Source organism: Vipera ursinii (genome assembly GCF_947247035.1).
Source record: "Vipera ursinii genome assembly, chromosome: 7".
Classification (NCBI taxonomy): Eukaryota; Metazoa; Chordata; class Lepidosauria; order Squamata; family Viperidae; genus Vipera; species Vipera ursinii.
This window is the reverse complement of record NC_139521.1, coordinates 36403013-36425160: the sequence shown is the minus strand read 5'-3', so window position 1 is coordinate 36425160 and position 22148 is coordinate 36403013. Positions and strand designations below refer to the sequence as shown.

Here is a 22148-nt window from a genome sequence, read left to right as displayed (position 1 = left end):
TCAATGAATCTAGGTTCAAAGCCAAGCTCCTTGGGCCACAGCTTTTACCAGCCAAGTGTTTTACTTGGAAGGAAGGCAAAACAGAATACTTGCATCTAGCTATTTAACCAACAGTAATAGGGCCAATGAGATGAATAGTTTGTTTCTATATTTTTTAAACTCTCCAGTCCACACCATGCCAAACACTGTTTCGTCTGCATATCAAGGACATACTGTATACATATTCACAATCATTGCAACATGCTATCCTCTGTGGATTCATTTGTAAGGATCATAGATAAACCTATTTCGTTAAAAAATGTTGCAAGCACATTTTGAAAATTCACTTTGGGTTCAGGAAGATATTCAGGTCATATCAGACAAGAACAAATGATAATCAATGTTTATATGATTATATGCATAGCAGCCTTGACATATGCAGTTATTTAAATCAAGCTATTGAGATAATTGCAACTGTATACAGTATGTATTACATATGTATTCTGTTTTTTAATTTTCTAATTAATTTTTCAGCACCTAGTATTGAGAGGCTATTAAGCAGAAAGCATACAAAGCTACTTGAACAACCAATTTTGGTGTTTCACGTGCAATCTACATCATTGATTAGATGATTTATTTTCTAGGAAACAGAACTATAAAAATTAAGTTTTATTGTGTGTTTAGACTGGCTATTGTGCTAAGCTACTGAAGGGAAAGATTAGAATAGCCACGGGCACTCGCATGCTAACCTGAATACGAAAAATACTCAAGACACTCTGATGTTAGAAGAGATTACTGTGCTATGGTAGATGTCACAGCCAGGCTGAAAAGAAATTGCCCACAAAATGTGGGGACAGAAATGAGAAGCATAATCAGAATTTCATGCCTGAGAATAGATATGGGTAAAACAATAGTAGAAGGCTTTGAATAATTTATATAATTTGCTGGAGACTATTTTAAAGTCTGCATGCCAATATTCCCCTAACTGCATTTTCTAATCATTAATCAAATGCAGAAAAGTGTTGAACAAAATGAATCCACCCATTTTAAAATAAAGACCAATCTCATTAATTGCAACTGCAAAATTTGTATTGCCTAGTGATGTGCCCTAGAATCAAAATTATTTCTTATATAGAATAATTTCTTCTCCAAATTCATGTACAGACTTTCATAATTCCATGTACTATCATGCTAAAGAGATTAAGAAAGATACAGAATTGAAATTCAAAACTCTCAACACCTATAGACATCTGCTAAATGACCATGCATTGCATGTCACCGGTGTACCAAAATTCACTTTAAAATGATGTTTTTTAAATTTCTAAGATTACACATGTGTCAGGCTTAACATAATCACTACAGATAAACACACACACACACACACACACACACACACACACACACACACACAAAAAAAACAGACACATTACATTCAGCTACTGAAAAATGGATTAATTGCTGAATTTTCTAAGGACAAATTTTGTGAGAAAGAAATGCACACTGAACCATACATAGTTGCTATTAACAGCCAGAGAAGTCAACAAGATGTCCCCCAGGCATACAGGAAAATATACTAACCTGCATGAATAATAACTGTGCTTCTCCTATATCCAGATGGAAGCCGAAGATTTCGGAGTAATCCTTTTGCAGTTAGTTGAATATGCATGTTGGATAAGGAGAATTTTGGGGACCATAACATGTCTTTAGAAGATTTTGAAGAAAAACAACCAGGAAACATTCTCCATATATTGTCACATACTATCTTTGTAACTCAGCTCTGAAGCCATGGAGTAGCTGGCCAGATAAACAACCTCACAACATATCAAAGCCTCTCTTCATTTCTCCACTGAGATTCCACAAATAGGTGAAAAATTAAAAGAATCCAGAAAGGAAAATACTATATCCACAGCCTGCTGCCAGCTTCATTGCCTATCAGCTTTAAAACAAAGCTCACCCTGAGAATAAAACTGCTCTGTTATTTAGAAGCAGCTCTGAATTACATCACACTGTTCAGGTTTAATCAAATGTGTGGTACAGTGGCAACAGAAAGTGGGAGGAGGGGAAAGAAGTGGGTGGTCTCCCAAGCTGAATACATCAGCCAGCAATGTCACAGATCATGCCATTCAGTTTTCAGGACCACTAGAGGAGAAGATTTAATGTTCCACAAGATAGATTAAAACCATTCCTTATATTAACAGTTTTTAGTAAATCAAATTTTATGTTCATTATTATTCTGAAAGCTATCTGACCCAGCAACACTAGACAACAATAATTTGGCTCTTTGTGATCAAACACAAGTAGATTTCTTGTTTGTGGCTGTATCAATATTCTCTGTTTGATTATAAAAATATTCAACAGAGTTCTTTGCCTATAGGATTAGGCTAATTTTGTGTATTTGAACTGTCATTAGGTAAGCAGTAATCTTAATGTAGGATAAATGCTTTAAGCTGTATCAGTTATGAACTTGTCATTTTAAATTTCTAGGTACATCTCAGAAGGAAAAAAAACATTAAGCTAACTTTGTATGCCACCCACAAATTTACGATTCACTGATTCTAATTTTCCAGATGGGAAACGTTGTAACTGATGTTTCAAAAATGCTGAACTGGTGCAGCCAACTAGCATGAGGAATGCCCTAAATATAAAAAAAATGGACTGAATTAATTTCAAGATATGCACAAACATAGGCTTCATTTAACACTGGTATTCTCGGTTTGAAGTACTGTATATATCTCCAGCCATTTGATCCTTATCTCAAACCCATAGAACAACTGACTAGAGGTGCTGCTGTTTTTTCTGATTACTTGCTATATAACAAGTACATCAACAGAGAATTTGAAAAATAGCCTAAACTCTGGCCAGGCTTTAATAAGCTCAATGATGTAAGAGGTGGGAAATTCTTCAAACACATTCAGGAAAATATCCTTGCCAACATGAGGCTGTATTAATTAGCTCTTCATTCCTGCAGTGGTAGGTCACCCTAAATGGCACCAGCCAAAAGCTGAAGTGACAGCAACCTATTCATGACATGAATTACAGAGAATCTCTTGTTCGACCCAAGAGAATATAAAATTTTGCCTCTATCAGGCTGTATGTTGGAGGCTATGTATTAGTTAGTAGGATTATGTAACATGTTCAAAAGCACAGTGGTGCAAATGAATCGAACTGCTTCTTGAAGCAGTAAGAAAAACAACTCGCTTGGAATGGCTTTCTCAGATTGGGTTTCCTCATGTGTACATGTACAGCTGCTTCACATACAGTTCTAGCAGAAGTGCTGTCTGAGAAAGTCTTTGGGGCAGTTACCATGAGAAAAGTCATGGTAGGTCCCAGTTGCCACAATCTACATGAAAATGTAAACCCATTTGGGGCCAGCAATCTCAGTATCAATACTGAAAAAAGGTGGCCAGCAAGAACTGGTATACACACAACACCCAAGAAAACTGGCAGAATTATACCACTGCAAGAAGTGCAGCAAAGAAAATTGTCGTTCAGGTCAGTGCTGAAGATTATTGGGATTTATACAAACAACTGGACATGGAAGAAGGCAAGAAAAGCATATCTATATTATCAAAAACACGTGCCAAGGAAGGACAAAACATTGAGCATTATATATGTGTGAACGAATCTCAGTATGAATACTGAAATCAACCAAGGTAAGAGGTTTAAGCTGATGAATTGCCATGTCTCTGTTCAGCACATCAAGTTCAAGAAGAAAATGCTTTAGGTAGGAAAGTAGATAAGAGTGCCATTTTCATGACACTGGGATTGTCTCTCCTTCATACCACTTTAGTTCAAATAGCTTTATTTTCGGGACAGAGCTTTCTGGTTCATCATTACTTATTGAAATTATTGTCACTTTTCTTTACAGCTTAGTTGGAGATGGGGGGGGAAGGACCAGATTCTCTTTGTGTGTAGTATTGTTTCTTTTGTTTCCAACTTAAGGGAAAAGGAAAACAATTTGGGACCATCCAGATCCACAACTATTTTCTTTGATGCCTGGACAAATTGTAGATTCATTGGACTGATTTTCACTCACAAGATACACATTTCAAAGTAAGCAACCTTTTTTTTGCAAGCACGGGTATTAATGCAAACTGAAACCATTATGAAACCCCCTTTCCTTTTCTGTCTTAAGTATGTGACAAGATGAAGACTCTGTGATTTTAACACTAGATTTTTTCCCCTTCTCCCATCTCCATTTATTTTGTTTTTAATCGTGGCTAATGAAAAGTTCTGAGAATTTGAAAGCTTGGACCTTATTTGAATAATTGAGATGGCCAAATAAAATATTAATATAATTAATATCTGTCACTTTTACATACTTTTATGTTTTCAGTAATTTGCCAACTTGAGTTTTTTTGTATGAAGCATTACAATAGATGCAAATTTGGGCCATGGCTGGCTTCACTATTAATATTTAAAATATCTTTAAAACATCAAATCAAATATAAATTATGTTCTATTTCCAGAACACAACTAGAAATGTAGATAATAAACATAATTTTAACAGGACCTGTATACTCTATCCAATAATGTTTTCTTTAGCAGTCAGCCCCCATCCTCCTAAGCCAGGGGTCGACAACCTGAAAAAGGAAAAGAGCCACTGGGAACCTGTTCCATCACACACACAAAAAAGTGGGAGCCTTGTGCGTGCGTCCATGCACGCGCATGCGCAAAAAATGGACGCCCGCGGTTGCCACTTTTTTGTGTGTGTGATGGAACCGGTTCCCAGTGGCAGCGGCGCCACTTGTTCGGAAAGCTGCCGTGGCTCGTTTGCAGAGCTGCCGCTTTCGGCAGCCTGCAAACGTGCCGCGGCAGCTTTCCCAAAGAGCGGCGCCGCTGCCCGTTCACGAGGAGGTGCGTGCACACCTCTCCAAAGGTTTGGAGAGGTGCGCGCGCACCTCCGCTCGTTCGGAGAGGTGCGTGCGCACCTCTCGGAACGGGCAGGGGCGCCACTTGTTTGGAAAGCTGCCGCGGCCCGTTTGCAGAGCTGCCGCTTTCGGCAGCCTGCAAACGTGCCGCGGCAGCTTTCCCAAAGAGCGGCGCCGCTGCCCGTTCGCGCGGAGGTGCACACACACCTCTCCAAAGGTTTGGAGAGGTGCGTGTGCACCTCCGCTCGTTCGGAGAGGTGCGCGCGCACCTCTCAGAACGGGCAGTGGCGCAGCTTGTTAGGAAAGCTGCCGCGGCCGGTTTGCAGGCTGCCGCCTTCCTCTGAAGGCGGCAGCTGTGCAAACGGGCCGCGGCAGCTTTCCCAACGAGCGGCGCCACTGCCTGTTCGGGCGGAGGTGCACGCGCACCTCTCCAAAAGGGCAGTGCCACTCTCCATTTGGAGAGGTGCGTGCGCACCACTGCCCGTTCGAAGAGGTGTGCACGCACCGGGCGGCTGGGAGCCGCAGGACTCAAAGAGCCGCATGCGGCTCCAGAGACGCGGGTTGCCGACCCGTGTCCTAAATGAAATACTTATATAACTTTTCTAAATTGTGGAGGACTCTAACTCTAGTCTGATGTATAGCAGTTCTGGAAGCCCAATCCCAAAAAGCCCCATTAGGAGTTGAGACTGTGCCCCTATGGACAAGTGGCCATTGAAACCACAGATCATGTCCTGTTATATTGTACCTTTGCTGAAGATTCACAGACTCATAACTCCCCACAGAGTAAATTAGCTGGAAAATCTTGATATCTTTTATGTTCAGCTGTTATTGTTGGATTAGTCTGATACAATCACCTATAGCTAAATTCTGTTATACTGTCTACAAAATTAGGCAGACTTTGACTACCCGCTGATGATCTCATCACTAATTGTAATATACTATTAGGCTTTGTTCTGTTTATTTTAATGTTTTAATTTTTAATTATAGGCCATGACCTTAATAAAAGATTGATTGACTGGATAAACATAATCAAATACAGTCATGATTAAGACTTCAATCCCATCGTTCACTCTATTCTTAATAAGGACATATGTTCTAATTAGCACTGATTGCTTAAGAAGAAGCGGTTTCTTCATAAAAAGAAATATATTAATATGTTAGCCCCTTCAGAGATTCTGGCCCTTTCAGGGACTCTGTCTACCAGTAAAGAGTTTATGTAATGTACCTAAGTGACATCTGGACAGTTTTTAAATAAACCCTGACTTAATTTTGTCCAATTGGAATAAAACATAAGACAGCCTATCCAATCAGTTTGACATCCTTGCTTGACTTGGGCATACTTTGGGGGGAGTTAGTGTGTTCTTCTATCTATCCTCTAAAACTGCCAAGGGTGGTGGTGGGCGCTGAAATGGGCTATGCTAAACTGAAGTAACTAAGCAAACACAGATAATTTGCAGAAAAGAATCTCTGGGGAACTCAGAAAGATTAAAAAATCCTATTATTTATTTATTTATTTAATTTATATGTATCCCATTTTTGTTATTTTTACAAATAAATCAAGGAAGCAATCATCCAACATACCTTCTTCCTCCTTTTCCCCACAACAGCAACCCTGTTAGGTGAGTTGGGCTGAAAGGGAGTGACCGGCCCAAGGTCACCCAGCTGGCTTCCATGGCTAAAGTGACACTTGAACTCATGGTCGCCCACTTGCTAGCCTAATGCCTTAACCCTAAACCAAACTGACTTGACACAGTTCTCATTATTTATTCCTCCCCCAATTGTAAATATTGATTTTACTGAGTCTAACCTGCAAGAAATTCTAACCTTCAAGAAAGTCTAACCTTCAGTTTTAGCAGTTTTTCTCAATATAATCAAATTATGAGGATGAATTTTTAGCGCTGAAATTTTGTCAGATATATACCATACTACTTACATACCATATATGTATGTGGTTGTTATGATGGCTATGCATCCTTTAAAAATTATTTGGAAGAAGTGCTTCAATGCAAGCAGTAATGATTTGAATTAATGAACAAAATCTTTAAAGCAACTCTTAAAGCAGCTATGCCATTATTTCAGGCTTGCACAGAAACTTCAAAAAAATGTGGGAGATTTAATAAAGAGCATTAAGGTTGTGCGGGCTCCTGCCAGGTTTAAAGCACTTCTCCCAAACAATTTTTAAAGGGCACATAGCCATTGTTACTGTTATTGCTTTATTAAACTTTAAAAATAAAGTAATACATTTAACCTCTGCATACAAATGTTCACTTCAAATACTAGTGAATTGTGTTTTTGACTTATCTTCTTGTTTATAAGTTTAGCTAGGAGAGAAAAATACATTAAAATAGCAAATGGATTTCCTTTCCAAGGAAGGGTTTAATTCTACCAGTCTACTTTTTAATTGTTCATTACACCGCCTTATTAGAAAACTACAGAATCAATAATATATTTATTATATCAGGGTGAAATTAAATGTGGTGATGATGATGATAGCTTTAAATGTAAGCATGAATTAATCATATAGGAAGCTGATGACATCAGTGAGAACAAGAAGGATGCCGGATAGTTATTTTGTCCTCAAAGTGGACCGTATCACCAGTTTTTATTTTATTTCCAGCTAAATCTAGTTTACAGAATTAAATCCATATAGACAAAAACATTCAAAACTGTCTATGACTGGTCCAAGTAATCCATAAACATTTGATCAAGAAGTGGAAAGTGGTTGTGCAGCTTCATTCACCGTATGTACACAAATTTTAAATTTGAGACCTATGCATTTAAGCATCAAATTATTATACACAGAAAACATCCAGCATCTTAAGTTATGTACTTATACAAACTTAACATTTCCAAAACACTTACATATACATTTCAGGACTGGAATCTTCTTTGTTGGCATAAAACATTTAGGAGTGAGTGGGGAGGGAGCGATTAAACTACTCACCAGAGCTGAATGCTGAAAATAAATGCCTGGATCCATTTTGTGCTGAAGGTCCTGGAAAAGATAAAATTCTAATTTGGCAATGTAACTCGCCTACAAAATGAACACATTACAAGACGTTTCCATGGTATCATATTAGATGTTACCTACAAAAACATTTAAATATGTTTGGCTATTAATCTTGAAGTCAATATATTTGTCTCGGTATCAGCTCCTTAATATTAATAGTAAGAGATCAAAAGCAGAAGGTTTTATTCCACTTATTAAAAGTTCTGCTTTTAATAAAGGGCAGATACTGCTTCTGGAATATTTGTGAAAAGATAATCAGGAGGAACTTGGGCCTTTTCCTCTCAAAGCCTGCTACTCCATAGCAGGTCTTTCTGAAGGCATTGACTGCTGCTGCTCATGACCCCATCATTAAAGTCGTACATACATGGAATTAATCATTTGTTCCCTCAAGCAGTCTCATCCACACAATACCTTTCCATAAGACCATATCCTATGAAAATTAGTAAGTTTTTCAGTCCCCCCCCCTCTCTCTCTCTCTCTCTCACACACACACACACACACACACAGAAGGTGGGTTTGGCTGGATGTAGCCATTACAGCACAGTTGGCTCAATTAGTTCGACTAGACATAGGAAGAACTGGTCTCCCCCAAAATATGGCTTCCACTTATTTTCCACATTTAATAAAAGGGTGAGAACAGTATTCAAAGAAAAAGAATACTGGGTATTTGGAGAAAAGTCATCTGGGCCTCATGTTTGGATATCTGAAGTCATCCAAACATGAGGCCCAGATGACTTTTCTCCAAATACCCTCTCTATAATAAAATTTGGATATGTACTTTGGTCTGATATTTTATTCAAGCAGATACTATATAACCCATACAGGTAGGTTAATTATACTGATTTGTTTTTAACTCTTTGTGTGAACATTTCCTTCCCTTGTTGTTTTTTTTTGTTCTCCCATTCTCCCAATATACTTCTGGGTTCCATGAGAAATTGTAATCCCATTAAGAGACAGTAAGTGAAAAAGGCAGTCAATTTTCTATAACTCAAGTTTTGTCTCTTAATTAGGGTTTCTAAGGCGGTATTGGGAAGCTCTCTGTCTCTCACCTGAAAAAGTTTAAAATCCTCTAATCTGGAGATTTGGTTCTATTTTTTAAAATTAAAATTTCCATTACAATCTTCCTACATGCAAGATTGCATTGTTACCTTCTTATTTTAAAGATATTATGTTTACTGAGTTTTGCAATATATATCTTTAGACAGAAAGATCCAAAGATCTGTTTTTCCTAAGGTAGCCTGAATAGAAAACACTTTGCAGGCATTCCCCAGACAGGATAGAGCAGGGAATTTAATCTAATTGTAGCAGCCTATCATTAATTATTGATTCCTGGAAAACCCTTAGGAAAAGAAGCCTGTCAGTAAGATTTAATTTATTCCCTACTTTCATGTGAGACAAGGAATGTGTGGAATCTTCTCAATTAAACATCTTCCCATGATCTTTCAGAAATGAATATGCAATTATAACTGAAATCAGAGTTCTCAAGTTGGTATAATTGTTAGATTTATAACTTATCTTCGCTTCAGGAAAGGAAAAACTATACGGTGGTATCTAAACTTCCCAGAGTTACCTAGCTGAGTTGGACAGTGTAGAAATTTGATAAATAAAAATAAGTAAAATAAAATAGTTCTCTCACCTTCCATTTTTCTCCAACAAACTGCCTGTGAAATAGGTTGGACTGAGAATGATTGATTATAAATTATTTAGTAAGCTTCTGTGGCTGAAGTTGGACTTCATCCTAGGTTCTTCAATGCTAGTTAGGAATCTTAATATGATACACTCACTAAATGAGAATTTAGCCCAGACCATGAAAAAAATAACAGAAATCGTTCTGTATTCAGCAAAATACTCAAAAGCTAGGTTTAATCAATTTCCCAACCTAGGTCTTGTAAACTGAGCAAATGCCATACCAATTATCTAACAGTGATAGAAAAGGAGGCATAAAATATGTAAGTTTTTATCATAATTATATGAATACAATGCAAGAATGAACTGATCGTTTTACCTAATCGTTGATTTCCTCTTAGATCACTTGTTTTTTTCCCTGGAAGAAGAACTCCAGACTTGGGAGCACATTGGTTCACTAAGCCTATTTTACCTTTTGCTCCTTAAGAAAAAAAAATCCATAAAATAATTGTGTTAGAATATAGTACTAGTAAAGTATCAAGCATACCTCAAAACTATGGACAAACATCAGCTTTTTAAAGTTAGCAGAAGCATGCTACATATTCAGCTTCCACAGCTAGCTGGGAGTGATTGGTTCTATACCCAAACACATCTGGAAGGCACCAAGTTGATTAAGGATTTTTCAATTCTTTCTAAGGAAAACCCAGATGCTGCTTTCCAGTTCTGCTCTTCTTTCATCCAACATATGTAAAATTGCTCTTTCAAAATCAATGATGGAAGATGAACATAGGATAATTCCCACTGAGAGATTCTATCATACACTGGGTCCACTGAGAAAAACCTTCCCCAATCTGTTATCTTCCAAATGGTTATCCAACCCTGTATTCTTCAAATCCTATGTCTGCAGAATGAAGGTTGGGAGAAGATCCAAATTAGCAGCAGGTCCTTCTCAGGACACTTCAACCTTCTAACAGAAAGCAAGCCAATGCTCCTTCTTTAAATAAAAACACTGGGTTCAATTCCTGATCTTTCCTTTTACTGTTTATTTCTGCATCAAGATTTGAAGAAACTGTAAATTCTGTAGTTCTAATCTCCTGCTCACTCTATGTAGACAAAGTAAGAGCCAATTTTCATCCAATTTTTTAATACTGATAAATTTGTAGCTCATCATATTTTGTTTAAGCAATTACGTTCCAATCTACCTAAAGCAGTAGGGTTACTCAGCTACCAAACTCTCATATAGAAAGTTACCTTCAGGGACCTTTATTAGTTGATCTCAAACTGCTTTTAGGTTATCAAGATAACCAATGCCTGGACAAAAAAAATCATTACAATCCACTTTTTGGTTTAAGAATTGTAAGACCTTTCTGTCTATTAATGCAATTTCATAGTTCTAAAAGTGTTTACTTCCAACTTTAAAAAAAGATAACCATTGTGGCTGCAAATCTAAGTGTTGGTTTTTAATCAATCTCAGCTTTTTAATAGAAACTCTTTATTTTGATCAGGATTATGGACAAGAAAACAACAGGAATCAACAATTTTCTGCTTTCCCAGTATGTTTCTCACTAATGGCTATTACTGCCTCATATATCCTTGCTGAGATCAAATACCTTTCGGTGTACTTTTCAGAGAAAGGACTCGTGGCCTGGGCACTGGCTTTAGAGAGATGGATCCGGCAGTACCATTCTGACATGCAGATTTGGAATCCCATTCTCCGTTCTTGATAATAGTAGCACTTGTAGCTATTGGGGGAAAAAACATAAACTGCCAGTTTATTAATGACTACATTATGAGAATATTCAAAATATTCTGTGGCAATTACACAGCTGCCGTACTTCTGCAGGTATCCTAGAAGATGTGATACATGACAATGAAGACAGCAAAAAAGGCTTAGTGATGTTAAAGAGTAACAGACTTTACATCATAGGATTTTGTGCATATCAAGTCATATCATCAGCTGAATGAACTGTTATCCTCTATCGGCATCTGGACATAAATAAACGGACACGTTTGAAATCCACATTAAACTATACCCACAAGGAAGAAAGCCCTAGCATTAGAAGTGCAATCTGGAATGCCCTCAATACACACACACAGTTTTGCTGCTCCCTATTATCTAACTCCATGGAAACACTTGATTCCCTTACCATCCTGATGGTCAACAATAGGAAAGAGGGTGAACACAGTGAAATTAAGCCTAAACCATATAAAGTAGAAAACGCAAACCCTGACATAGTTGTTCAGCTTTTGGTTCTCTAAAAACAGCAGATACTCCATCTGAGGGGGCTCCCTGACTGCGAGCTGCAGGTGGTGGTGGCAGCAATACAGAATCATTCTGAATTGGGTGAAAGCAGGATGGTACACCAAGGAGAAGAATGTTGTAAGTGGGTTATAACACCGTTATATCTGCTCTAAATCTGCACCATGTGCCAATTATTTTTCAGCTTTAGTTTTTACCTTGAAGAGTTTGGGGCCTGGCTAGTTCAACATGAATCTGTGAACCACTTAACCTGTGAACCACTGTAATCAGCAGGAGAGCTTTCTTAAAGATATTCTCACTTCTCATGTCCATTGGTGGGACACATGGAAGAAACTAGAGAACACGTTCCTGGAGAGATGTGCTTATTAGCAAAGAGCCTTGGTGGAGCAGTGGGCTAATGCCTTCTTAAGTAACACCAGCTGCCTGCAATTATTGCAGGTTCGGATCCCACCAGGCTCAAGGTTGACTCAGCCTTCCATCCTTCCGAGGTAGGTAAAATGAGGACCCAGATTGTTGGGGGCAATTAAGCTGACTTTGTAATAATGCCGCTTGGGTGTGTGTGTGAAAGCCCTAACAAGCAGGCATATACATAGAATGAAGGCTACTGCTAAGCTTGTAAGCCGCCCTGAGTCTTCAGAGAAGGGCGGGATATAAATGTAATAAAAATTAAAAAAATTAAATTAAAAAATTATTCTCCCATCCTTCTACTTGTACAAGAAAAATTTAAAATTATTCTTTGCAGACAAGCCTTATTTTTTTGTTTGAATTAGTTAAAATCTTATAAAAGTGGCTAAAATTGCTGTTAACTGATAAATTGTGCACTGGGCAACAAGACAGGATAAAAATCAAAACCAGTATTGCTTAAATCAGTGAGAAAAAATTGCTGTTTCAAATAAAGCAATACTGTCTTCTTGCACGTTACTGTCAGCAATACTGACAGTTTGGTGTAGTGGGTAAGGCCTCAGACTAGAAACTAGAAGACTATAAATTCCAATCCCACCTTGGGCACAAAGCCAGCTTACTGATCTTGGGCCAGTCATTCTCTCTCAGCCCTAGGAAAGAGGCAATGACAAACCACTTCTGGAAAAGCTTGCCAAGAAAAATGTAAGGTCTAGTCTTAATAATAAACCTTTATTGTCAAAGTACAACATGTGTACATTGAGATTAGCTGAGCCTCCCCCTGTGCTCTCTCCCCCCAACACACAGTGACAACAAACCCTCCATCCCACCAGGCAGGCAAAGCAAAAAATAAAAATAAAAATAGAAAAAATGTGATTCGAATGTACGCATGCATACACACACTAATATCAGAGCGAACATAGTCTAATGGTTAAGACAACATGCTAGGATCAAAGAAGCCTATGTTCTAGTCTAAGTTCTAGCTTAGTTACAGAAGTCAATTGCATGGACTTGACTACATCATTGCCAGAGTTAAGACTGATTCAACAACAACAAAAAGAACAATATTTTGGATTATGATGTGAAATATACTAACCAATTAATAACAGATTGCTATCCTAGTTTATTTGTCTGAAAGATGCTATTTTCAGGTAATGAAGCAAATATATTCAATTTTCTATTCAGTACCTGTGAAAAGATACTAGAATGAAAAGAATTATTCTGTTCCTGAAACTGACCAAGTGTTTCTGATCAATACTTTCGTAATCTGAAGAGTTATGCTTCCTCTGTTGCCAATATTACAAGAAAAACTATTTATTTGAGAATCTTTATGGACAATGAATTGATTTTTTAAAAGTTTTACTTAGCAGTATGAGCTATAACTATCTACTATAAGATCATTAAAATATTGTAACCTATTATTTAAATAGTTTAAAGAATTGCAGGTAATTTAAAGTTATTTTTCTATTATTATTTTATCATTTCAAACACAACTGCCACATTCAGAGTTCATGCTACATGGCTACTCCTGTGAAGGGAGACAGTACATTTTAAACACTCAACATTCTGAAATATGCAAAAGGCAGAGGGGATTTTTCTTTTTTCATCCCTTTTCTCCAGACTGTTCCACTATGATCTTCTTTTGACTTACATTTCTGAGGAACCATTCAGACTATAGACAATGGCAGCTGTTAAACAGCCTCAGTTTAAATTCTGCAGTTATAAGGCAAGACAACTGATTAATGTTGAGGTTTATGAAGAAGAAGATAACAGTTTAGTATAAAAACATGCTCACAAATATTACAGGACCTACACAATTTATAAGCAAATTACACAAAGCACAGAGTCTATATTAAATGAAGAACTGCTATTCTGCGATTGACTTTTTTAAAAAGAGCACATTTGCAATCATGCAAAATTATACATTAAGTTATAATTTATAACTGTCTTACTGAAGATGTTTAAATCTTGACAGGAAGGAATTCTGTAGTGGTTATTGCAGATAATTTATTTAACTCTGAAGTGTATTGAGCAAAGCCATGCATATGCTGACAAGGGGGAGGATGAGAGCAGAGGCTTTTTTGGGGCAGGGGGAAGTATATACTTATAATAATTAGGTATAAGATCACCAGGAACACAAAAGTCACAGCTGAAAATGAATTTGGCTAATGTATTTTTCAGATTTTATTATGGGTGCAGAATATGCATCAAGCATGCATTACTTCATGAGAAATTAAACACACTCCTCCCTCTCTTCTCCATCATGATTTCTTTTAAGACAGACAGAATGGAAAAGCATTTCATTTGATACATTCACTTCATTTACAAAAACAAGACATGCTGCCTCTTTTCTCTATGTACAGATTGAAGTATAGGGATATAGATATAAAAGGACGGTCACCTACTTCTTCTGCCAGAAAATGTGGCTAACAAAGGAATGATACAAAAGCTGTACGATCCCACTACCAGCAAGGTCAGTAAGGTAACATCGTAGTGGCTTCCTGAGTCTGCCGGTGGTGTGAGGGTAGAATTGATGAAAATATGAGGAGAGAAGTCGGTTTCTGTGCAACTGCGATGTCCTCCTGGTACATTCATTTAAAATGATCAAAGCAAGCTCAGCGCCTGAAAGACTGCAGCCATGTTCACCCTCGCGTATTCTCCACGCTTGCTCTTAGTGAATTACAATCGAGGGTGGGCGGGGGTGGGTGGGAGGTAGAGAGAATAGTAAGCTTCAAGGCAGGAAACAAGAGCAGCTTAATCCAACTAGCAAATCAGACTTAAGAAAAGGTCATCCGTTGTTGAATCTTAAATTTGGAACTGAAAACCATGACATTTCTTTGTTAAGAAGGAAAACCGTTTCCTTCATTAGAAGCAAGGTTAGAATTGCACAGACTGTTTACAACCTCCTTAGGTGATTCAGGCACTGAAGTAAACAGACCAACCAGTGGGCAGGCAAGGGAGCCAACATGGCTGTCAATTCAGAGCCAATCTGTGGTTAGGAGAAAAGCATGCTGCAAAAATTAAATCGCAGGGCTGTTCTTTTAAAAAGCATTGCACACAGGAGGGGGAGGAGGGATGGTGGTTCAAAATTGCAAGGGAAGCAAAAAGACATCATTACTGATGCTATAGTACTGCTTGCCTTCCTAGCTCATACATTTTAGCCCAAGATCGCTCTTCTTTAATATGGCACACCAATCTTGCCATTGGCAAATCTGCACATTGCTTAATTTACTCATTTCAAAGCAGTAATAAAACAATAACTTTCATTAGAAAGTTGCAACATTAATTCCTTCTGTATATCAGCCAGGCATTTCTAAGCATTCATCAATGCTTGTGAACAACAGTCTTTTAGGAAGCCTACAAAACGAAAACGATAAATTTGATCTATATTATTTGGGCCCAAACACTGTCTAAAGCTATTGAGTGGTGTTGCAATGTAGGAGTTTGAATGTCTGGCATTCTGGAATTACCAGTAACCACTTTTAGCTGAGGAAAAAAGCAGTTATAATGAACCACGATAGGTTTTATTCAGTTATTTGTTAAACAAACAATAATCTCCAAAATGGACTTACAATTATTGCTGAAAGTGCTTTGGTCACTCTGAGTGCTGCTGACTGAAGAGATGCTAGAGGTTCTCCGAAGTCCTGGTTCTCTGATGGGCACCTTTGAACTGAGGCCAGAACTAGCTGAAGATCCCAATAAGGCCTTCACAGTAGTAAGCCTTCCCCTGGGAGTTCCTACGCCTGCCAGCATAGACAGAGATGTCAGCAATAATGCTGCTTCCTAGATAAAGCAATAGCACTTTCCAAAACAATTCAATCATTTTAAAACAATACTCCAAGTTTATTTTCTCCTGCCAGGTAACCTGCTACATTAGGACATCTAGGAAGCAAGTTACAGCGAAGGAGAACTCGCTCAGGCCTTTGCACTTTGGCACAGCTACCAGGCATATTTTTTTTCTTTGTTTGCATTAGTATAATAACGTCTTAAGGCTATTCAATATAGCAGGCAAAATCAGGGGAAATCGGCTAAGTTTACATTGAAGGCAGTGATGTCTAAATTCCTTTTGTCATCTAGGACTTCCTAGCATGAATTCTGCAGAAACTCAGAATGTAGGTTCAACAGGTACCTTGCTACATGGACAAGAATATTATTAATTTCATGGCTATTTGGTAGGCCAGATTACTTGATCTGATGGGCCCCCAATGATTCTATACATAACTTTTTTCATCTCAATGAAGCCAAGAATGAAGAAGAATGCTATAAGTTACAGCTCTGGATTCCCCATACCTCTTTTCCCCAGTGTTTTTTCTCAGTGAAGTACAAATGTACTTTACAAAAGCTGTCAATGATTTCCAAATGGGATGGATTACAAGCATAATCATCCTATGTGGCCAAGGGTTATGCTGGCTGGGGGGTTAGGAGAGACATATCTTATCAGATTTGAAAGACATCTTTTTCAGGAAGAATGGTCTATTCCATTTGTTAAATAAATTAAAACACAGTAAAGTATTAACAGCTTTTGTACAACCTCTTTGGCCGAAGGTAAAAAGGATGGTCAGGAAAGCTTTTCTTTCTTCTTTCAATAAACAGCAACATCAATTAAACATTGCTAATTGCAGACGTTCATCTATTTCCATGATTTAATTATTAGAAGGAATTATAGCATTCTAGGAATGAACATTTCCAATAAATGTCAGCTACTGGAAGGAATTTAAGCTAACCACTAAAGAGCTCATCTGAAAGGGAGTATTTAGCATCTCAAACTTATGTGATCAACTACTACAAAAGTGGAAAACATTGTACTGCTATTACTCTCCTCAACACCAGGTGGTATTATAAGATAGTCACTTGGAAAGCAACTTGGTAAAAGCATCTTTTACTTATAGCCTAGTTAATTTATTATGGTAGTTCCTTAAAGATCTATGCAGGTATTTACATTTTTCCCATCCCCAAGTCAAAGTTTCTCTAAACAAATTGGCATCAATTTAGTGAAGAATAAAGCTAGTTGTTGTGAATAATTAGTAAAAAATGCAGATTGGTTTTAAAACCAGACCACATAGCCATTATTTATTTTACTTATTTAAAATAAGTTTACCTCACTAGTCAACCCAACAAGCTCCCGGTTTTACTATGCCCAGCCTCAACTATGCACTGACTGTATTTTATTAGTTTTGCACTCTTATTGAGGTACTAACTGTACATCGCAAACTGTAAGTAGGGCAGTCTAACAAATTCTTTAAATAAATAAAATGTAATAAAATTTCCTACCCTCAAGGTTATATTGTGAAATACAGTTATGAAAAAGACTGGAAGAAAAAGGATCGGGGGGAAAATGATGACTTAGTTGGTCTGGCTGCCCAGACAGAAAAAAGTATACATATGCAGACTACTACATTGTACGCAAGTGTTCACAGCACTTTTTCATGTCTTCACAGGTCTTGTTTTTTGCAAACCTGGTTCATTCCCTTTCTTCTTCTTGTTCTGTTCTTGAGAAGCAAGTATGTCTGCCTCCCCCTTTACCCATTTAGGGTAAAAGAACTCCTTTAAGTGAGGTTTAGGAATCGTACACTGAAAAATAAAACATCACATGGAGAAGAGTACACCTCTCACAAAATTCTTATCCTGCCTAGAAACAAAATGTATTTAAGTGAGCAAGCCTGCTGGGCAGCATAGCTTTAAAAATGTCTTTGAACATCAGTGTAGCCTTAGAAATACTCTTTCATCCTTCCTCTGCTTCAAAAATCAATGTGACGTCAGAAAGAATTTTATTTTTTCAAGCATGCTCTTACAGAAGCAAAGTGTATATTTGCTGGACAAAAACTGGTAAAGGCATTTATGGGATCCAGTTTTTATGGCACAGATTAAGATGCATGATCTATAAACCTGAGTGCTTTCTTGAAGTTTTCTTGATGAGCAGAAATGACGTCTAGAAAAAAAATGCATTTAATTACAGGTAGTCCTCAAGTTACGAGTGTAATGGAGCCTGCCCGTTCCACTTGTAATTTGAAAACTCGTAGAGTGAATGTCGTTCAAGGTACGAGATCATTCCCTTGCTCGTTAAATCGCATGCGGCTCGTTAAACAAACATGAGGTATCTCAGGTTTGGGAAGGCCATGGAGGGCCTAGTGCTGGAACAGGTCCCCAAGGCCTCTCCAACCCCTAAGATACAGCATGCTTCCCCCTCCCTCCCTGCTGCGCCAGACTCACCTGGAAAAGATTTGTCTCCTCTCTGCCATGGTTCTGCTGCTGTCCAGATTTGAGGCTGGAGAACGCTTCTGTGCACCCCCGTAGCCTGATCCAGGCTCCGGAGGCATTTTTCAGGCCGCTGCCACCCAGATTTCAGGCCCCGGCCTCCATTCTAGGCTGCTTGGAGGAGGGCTCCAAGGCTCTGGGGACAACGGGGACACTTTTTCCCCAAGCACGGCGAGCCCTCAGTTGAAGGCTTAGGCTTGCTGTCAGGCAGAAAGGATTTGGGGGCAGGGGCAGGAGACAGACACCTTTTGCATAGAGAATGAAAGTTTCTGAGGTCCATGATTTGACGCAACTTCAAACACTTGCTCAAGATCACAGACTTCAGATACTTGCATTCTTAGTGCAAAAAACATTTCCAAGTCGACTCTCCTCTCCCTCAAAGGGAAAGAAACTGCAGCAGAAAGGAGTTTTGCAAGGTAAGTGAGTCCGGCACGCAGGAAGGGAGGGGGAAGCAGTTGTAAGGAGTGTGGGGGAGTAGGGTGAATGTTGCAGTGCCACTGAAGTCACTTGTAAGGGTGAACAACTGCCATGGTGCTGCAATATTCAGAACTTCGGGACTTGCTCGTAAGCACTAGGGGGGCACTCATCATGTAACTCGGGGATTACCTGTATTTGCCTAGATCAGATGCTGGGAAATTTGATTGCTCCTTTTTATTATATTGTTATAAATCTTACTACATTGTATTGAATTGTTTTAATACAATGACATTTATGCAATATTTATTGAAAAACTATTGACATTCTGATATTTAGATAACTTAGTATGTAATAGAAAAGGCAAAAATATTTCATCAATATTATTTATAATTTAGGATGTTAATATTACAAGCAGAAAACTATCTTCATTTTTCATCCAGAGTTGAGTATAACATTAAAAATAAAAGTATACTGAAGACTGCATATAAGTATTTATTGTATGACAAAGGTTACATTCTTGAGCTGATTATTGAATGTTAAGGACTCCATTGTGTTGAATCTGTCTATCCAACCATCCAAACACACACACAAACACACACACAGAGAGATAAAAGAAATAAACAGATAAAGCAAATTTGTCAAGAATTAAAATTCCCATAAAAAGAAAAGCGGGAAGAAGAAAAATAATAATAATTAATAATAATAATTTTATTTACATACCGCCCTTCTCCTGAAGGACTCAGGGCGGTGAACAGGGCAGATATATAAAAAATACAAAAATACAAAAGTTAAAAGAAAATTAAACATATGCCCAACTAAAAACAGTAAATACATATATTAAAAATGACAATAAAAACCCAACCCATCCCCATCAGGCCAGGCCGGCTTGTTCAAATAAGAGTGTCTTCAGATCGCGACGGAAGGAGCGAAGGCCGGGCGCCATCCGGAGCTCAACCGGCAACCGATTCCATAGCTCCGGGGCGCCCACAGAGAAGGACCTCCCTCTGGGGGCCACCAATCGACATTCTCTGATCGGTGGCACCCTGAGGAGGCCCTCTCTGTGGGAGCGCACAGGGCAGAGGGAAGTTGATGCTGGCAGCAGGTGCTCCCTAAGGTACTCCGGACCCATGCCATGTAGGGCCTTAAACACCATTACCAGTACCTTGAATCTCACCCAGAAGACAACTGGTAACCAATGCAGCTCACGGAGCAGAGGTGTAACATGGGAGTATTGGGAGACTCCCAACACAACTCTCGCGGCTGCATTCTGTACCAGTTGGAGCCTCTGAGTGGTCCTCAAGGGCAGCCCCATGTAGAGAGCATTGCAGTAGTCTAACCGAGAGGTCACGAGTGCGTGAGTGACGGTACATAAGGCATCCCGGTCTAGATAGGGCCGCAACTGGTGCACCAGGCGAACCTGGGCAAAGTCCCCCCTAGTCACAGCTACTATAGGGTCTTCCAGAGTGAGCCGTGAATCTAGGAGGACTCCCAAGTTGCAAGCCCTATCTATGGGGGGTAATAGTTCACCCCCCATGGAAAGAGATGGAATGTTCTGAATATCCTGGGATGCCGGTATGCACAGCCACTCAGTCTTGTCGGGGTTGAGTTGAAGTCTGTTCCTCCCCATCCAGACCCAAACCACCTCCAGGCAACGGGACATCATGTCGAGGGCATCACTGGGGTGGTTTGGGGTCGAAATAAAAAGCTGGGTATCATCGGCATACTGATGATACCCAACTCCAAAACCACGAATGATCTCACCCAGCGGTTTCATGTAGATGTTAAACAGGAGAGGCGAGAGGACCGACCCCTGAGGAACTCCATAAACTCCATAAACGAGAGACCTCTGCCCCCCTGCCAACACCAACTGCGAACGTCCCAGGAGATAGGAGGAGAACCACTGCAAAACCGTGCCTCCCACTCCCAATCCCCTGAGACGCCGCAGCAGGATACCATGGTCGATGGTATCGAACGCCGCTGAGAGGTCTAATAGGACTAGGACAGAGGAATGTCCCCTGTCCCGAGCCCTCCAGATATCATTCACCAGAGCGACCAATGCCGTCTCCGTTCTGTACCTGGGCCTGAAACCCGATTGGTACGGGTCTAGATAATCCGCTTCATCCAGGACCAGAGGGAGCTGATGCGCCACCACACTCTCAACAACCTTCGCAAGAAAGCGAAGGTTGGAGACCAGACGAAAGTTATTCAACACAGCTGAGTCCAAGGCAGGCTTCTTGAGGAGAGGTCTCACCACCGCCTCTTTCAAGACAGCGGGGAAACTACCCTCACTCAAAGAGGCAGATATAACCGCCTGGAACCAGCCTCGTGTCCCCTCCCGGGCCGCATAAACCAGCCAGGAAGGGCACGGGTCCAATAAACATGTGGTGGAGCTCAGCCGCCCCATAATCCTGTCCACTTCCTCCGGAGTCACAGAATCAAACTCCTCCCAGGTAATATTGACAAGACCACCCGTATACTGATCGTCAGACTCTGCCCAGTCAGAGTCTAGACCGGTCCGAATCCGAGCGATTTTGTCCGACAGATGTTGGTTAAACTCCTCGGCACGACCCTGCAAGGGTTCCTCCCTCACCTCCTGATTAAGGAGGGAGCGGGTCACCCTAAACAGGGCGGCCGTGCGATTATCTGCGGATGCGATAAGGGTAGCGAAGTGATTAGACCTCGCAGCCCTTATCGCAGCGAGATAAGACCTAATGTAGGTTCTTAGTTGTAATCGGTCAGATTCGGATCGGCTGGATCTCCAACAGCTCTCTAGGCCCCGTCTCCGACGCTTCATCTCCTGAAGCTCCGCGGAAAACCATGGAGCTCAATGGGATCTGCACCGGGTCAGGGGCCGCAAGGGTACAACTTGGTCAAGAGCCTCCGTGGCTGCCCTTTCCCAGGCTTCCACTAAGGCATCTGCCAAGTTGTGAGCGAAGGAGGCAGGTGGAGACCCCAGCGCTGCCTGGAACCTCTCAGGGTCCATTAAGCACCTGGGGTGGTACCATCTAGTTCAGGGGTGTCAAACTCAATTTCACTGAGGGCCGCATCAGCATTGCGGTTGCCCTCAGGGGGCCGGGTGGGTATGGTCAGGGTGGGCGTGGCCTACTGGCTGGGCGTGGCTAGAGTGCATATGGCCTATTGGGTGGGCATGGCCAGCTCTACATCGTTTGCATCAAGGGTGCCTATGGGGGCCTGGGCAGGAGTGGGGCAGATCTGTGGGTCTCTGGCAAAAGGAGGGTCTCTGGACCAGGGCCAAGGCAATGGGGGCCGTTCCCTCACTGTTTCCAGGATGGTTTCGCGGGCCACCTGAAACAACTTTGCGGGCCGGATC

The 22148-nt window shown here is 40.0% G+C and overlaps 1 protein-coding gene across 4 annotated transcripts in view; it reads right to left on the bottom strand.

The window, feature by feature from the left end:
* Nucleotides 1-22148, bottom strand: part of MTUS1 (microtubule associated scaffold protein 1) — a 117675-nt gene that overhangs the window by 54208 nt on the left and 41319 nt on the right. For 2 of the 4 annotated variants that reach the window (XM_083367719.1, XM_083367720.1), the window contains exons 4-7: nt 15718-15924; nt 11097-11228; nt 9866-9967; nt 7795-7845 (exon numbers count right to left, since the gene is read on the bottom strand). In XM_083367719.1, coding sequence (XP_083223845.1) covers nt 7795-7845; nt 9866-9967; nt 11097-11228; nt 15718-15924 — 492 coding nt within the window. The remainder of the gene's footprint in view (nt 1-7794; nt 7846-9865; nt 9968-11096; nt 11229-15717; nt 15925-22148) is intronic. The other 2 variants (XM_083367721.1, XM_083367722.1) reach the window with 2 other exon arrangements.